The sequence below is a fragment of the Myotis brandtii genome, unplaced genomic scaffold (genome assembly GCF_000412655.1).
Source record: "Myotis brandtii unplaced genomic scaffold, ASM41265v1 scaffold897, whole genome shotgun sequence".
NCBI classification, from domain to species: domain Eukaryota; kingdom Metazoa; phylum Chordata; class Mammalia; order Chiroptera; family Vespertilionidae; genus Myotis; species Myotis brandtii.
In genome coordinates, this window is record NW_005371679.1 from 190,229 (window position 1) to 194,152 (window position 3,924).

The following is a 3,924-nucleotide window of genomic DNA, read 5'->3' on the forward strand; positions in this document are numbered from 1 at the left end:
ATCAATGATGAGAGAGAATCATTGATTGGCTGCCTCCTGCACAACCCCTACTGGGGATGGAGCCCGCAGCCTGGGGATGGAGCCTGAAACCCGGGCATGTGCCCTTGACCAGAATCGAACCTGGGACCATCCAGTCCGCACGCCAGTGCTCTATCCACTGAGCCAAACCAGCTAGGGCCATGTACTACAAGTTTTTATGTGGACAGGTGTTTTTCATTTCTCTTGATTTTATACCTAGGAGTAGAATTTCTGGGTCATATGGTAACTCTATGGTGAACATTTTCAGAAACTGCCAAATTTTTTCAAAGTGGCTGAACCCTTTGGCATTCCCATCAACAGTATGCGTTCCAATTTCTCTATCTCCCTAGTGACTTTTGTTCATCTTTCCCATTAAAGCTGTTTTAGTGAGTGTGAAGTAGATTTTCATTGTGGTTTTAATTTCCATTTCCCTAATGTCTAAAGATGTTGACCATCTTTTCCTGTCCTTGTTAACCATTTGTAGATCTTCTTTGAAGAACATAGTTTTTTTTATAAGAACCATATTAGCTCAGGAGTGAAAATTAACCTTGTAAAAAGAAGAGTATTGAAGGATATGAGGGATTATTAAAACAGTTGAGGTCTAGCCTTAGCTGGTTTGGCTCAGTGGATAGAGCGTTAGCCTGGAGACTGAAAGGTCCCCGGTTCAATTCCAGTCAAGGGCACATGCCTGGGTTTCGGGCTCAATCCCCAGTGTGGGGTGTGTAGGAGGCAGCCAATCAATGATTCTCATCATTGATGTTTCGATCTTTCTCTCCCTCTCCCTTCCTCTCTGAATTCAATAAAAATATTTTTTAAAAATAATTGAGGACTATAAACAATTGGTAATTTACCTTTTTGTTGAATTAGAAATTAGGTAGCTTCGTCATTTCATACCATTTTCCCACTAACTGCAGCCACCTCCACCCTAGAGTCAGATTAAAGGCTTTAGCTTGAAAGATGTTTTTCTCAGTTTAAAAAAGTGCTGATGCGTCCCCCTGTGAGCTTCTTTAAATGGAAACCAGGAAAGTACCTGCTCGATTTACTCAAATTTACAGGGGCCATTGATTAGTACGGTTTCATTCATCCTTCAGTAAATACTGAGCCACTGTATACCCACGGTGAGTCAGAGCTCTGAAAAATGGATTCTCCACAGTGACATTTTCCCTGTTTTTACCTTTCTTTCTTTTTTAAAAAAAATATTTTATTGATTTTTTTACAGAGGGGAAGGGAGATAGATAGTTAGAAACACCGATGAGAGAGAAACATAGATCAGCTGCGGCCTCCTCCCCCCCTACTGGGGATGTGCCCACAACCAAGGTACATGCCCTTGACCGGAATTGAACCTGGGACCCTTCAGTCCGCAGGCCGACGCTCTATCCACTAAGCCAAACCGGTTAGGGCTACCTCTATTTCTTTTAAATAACTAAACATTTCAAATATAAATTGCTGCAGAAAGAAAGGTATTAACATTTTTGAATCTATTATCTGACTCTTAGGGCAAGTCCAGTCTGAAGGTTTGCTTAAGCTTTGCTTCTCAAAATGTGGTCCCAGCAGCATTGGCATTGCCTAGAAACTTGTTAGAAATGGTCTCAGGACTTACCCAGACCTACTAAGTCAGAATAATCGACATTTTAATAACATTTATTTAAATGTGATTTATTGCACATTTATTGAGATTTGAGAGCCCTGGTCTAGAGCTTTTGATTGCTTCTGTAATGACTGGTTTCTCACTCCCATCCTTTTTTTTTTTTTTTAAACCATACTCATTTTGAACCTTATATGTATAAATAGAAATCAAATGTGAATTATCAAGACATTCCATCACAGTTGACCTTTCTCGGATGTAGTAAGTGAGGGGAAAAAAGTATTGGTAGCTCTGCGATTATTCAAAATTCTTATTCTCTATAGAACCGTCTTTCTCAGTAACACTGTTGGTAAGACAACATCTTACATGTAATACCTACATCACCAGCACATAAGATGGCAAGTTCAGTTTTGTTTGTTTTTTAATGTGTACACAATTACATCTTGACCTCTTTTTTTATGTATATATATTTCATTGATTTTTTACAGAGAGGAAGGGAGAGAGATAGAGAGTTAGAAACATCGATGAGAGAGAAACATCGATCAGCCGCCTCCGGCACATCTCCCACTGGGGATGTGCCCGCAACCCAGGTACATGCCCTTGACCGGAATCAAACCTGGGACCCTTCAGTCCGCAGGCCGACGCTCTATCCACTGAGCCAAACCGGTTTCGGCACATCTTGACCTCTTTAAGGTGTTAGACCTGTTGACATTATTTACCCTGCCATAGATGTTTTTGAGGGCAAGACAAAATATTTCAGGCCAGGCCTTCTAGTTTTTCTTTCACCTTGCTTGAGAGTTGTTGATTCTCCTTTCTTCATTATTAACTATAGAGAAATATCAGCTTACCTGTCAGGACAATGGTTAGTGACTAGATAGCTAGGTAAATATACCCTTTCTTGTTTGTTTGTTTTGTTTTTATAATATTTTTATTGATTTCAGAGCGGAAGGGAGAGAGAGATACAACCACCAATGATGAGAGAGAATCACTGATCGGCTGCCTCCTGCACACCCCACACTGGCAATCAAGCCTGCACCCCAGGCATGTGCCCTGATGGGAATCGAACCGTGACCTCCTGGTTCATAGGTCAACGCTCAACCACTGAGCCACGCCGGCTGGGCAATATACCCTTGCTTAATTCCTATAACAGAGCCTTGTCCATTTTTCCAGAGATTCCCCTATTATTATTTTTTTCTCTACTCATCACTTTTTTCTGGAATCTGGTACCCTATGTTCAGATCATTCCCAGCTTGGAAGCACTTCTCTCCCTGTCCACCTCCATCAGTGGGATATATTTTCAGATGCCCCCGCTGATTCACTCTATTTCTTTTATTCCACAGCCAGAAGAAATTCAACAGCAGATTGTGCGAGAGACCTTCCATCTAGTTCTCAAACGGGATGACAACATCTGTAACTTCTTGGAGGGTGGAAGGTAAGCGGTCAGCTTCCGTTTTCTCCCCATGTGTCCGCTTTCGGGTGGCCGTCATCATTACTGCCTCCTGAGGTAGAGCTCAAGCGTCAGCTGGGTCCCCAGTGCAGCTGGAGCTGGCCAAGGGAGAGACCCGATTCTGTTTGGAAGCTGTTGCACGGTTGTGTTTCGGATTTTTCTTCCTTAGATGTTTGGTTTCTGGGAAGATGGGCAGAAGGAAAGGTGAGGAAAGTGATGTAGGCACCACTGCCAAACTTGGTCACATTCACCTGGTAGAACTGCACTGCGCTTTGGCCCATCCTCCCCCTGTGTGTTGGCTCAGTTCTCATGCCCTGAGACAGGGTTTCTCTTTGATGTGTTTAATTAAGATGCAGGGATTTAAATGTCTCCTGTCTCCCACAGCTTGATTGGCGGTGCTGATTACAAACTGATTTATCGGCACTATGCTACCCTCTACTTTGTATTTTGTGTGGATTCATCGGAGAGTGAGCTTGGGATCTTGGACCTCATCCAGGTATGTGTAGTCCGCTAATGATGGCCCGTGCTTTGGGTTTCTCTGGGTTTTTGAGGAGCCATCCTGTAGATCAGTGATTCTCCAGGGAAAGATGCAGGGATTTAAATGTTTCCTGTCTTCCACAGCTTGATTGGTGGTGCTGACTACAAACTGATTTATCGGCACTATGCTACCCTCTACTTTGTATTTTGTGTGGATTCATCGGAGAGTGAGCTTGGGATCTTGGACCTCATCCAGGTATGTGTAGTCCGCTAATGATGGCCCGTGCTTTGGGTTTCTCTGGGTTTTTGAGGAGCCATCCTGTAGATCAGTGATTCTCAACCTTCCTAATGCCGCGACCCTTTCATACAGTTCCTCATGTTGTGGTGACCCCCAACC

The 3,924-nt window shown here is 43.1% G+C and overlaps 1 protein-coding gene across 4 annotated transcripts in view; it reads left to right on the top strand.

The window, feature by feature from the left end:
- Positions 1–3,924, top strand: part of AP3S2 (adaptor-related protein complex 3, sigma 2 subunit) — a 41,893-nt gene that overhangs the window by 3,515 nt on the left and 34,454 nt on the right. For 3 of the 4 annotated variants that reach the window (XM_005885191.2, XM_005885190.2, XM_005885189.2), the window contains exons 2-3: positions 2,944–3,035; positions 3,672–3,783. In XM_005885191.2, coding sequence (XP_005885253.1) covers positions 2,944–3,035; positions 3,672–3,783 — 204 coding nt within the window. Of the gene's footprint in view, positions 1–2,943; positions 3,036–3,434; positions 3,547–3,671; positions 3,784–3,924 lie in introns of all 4 variants that reach the window. The other variant, XM_005885188.2, reaches the window with a different exon arrangement.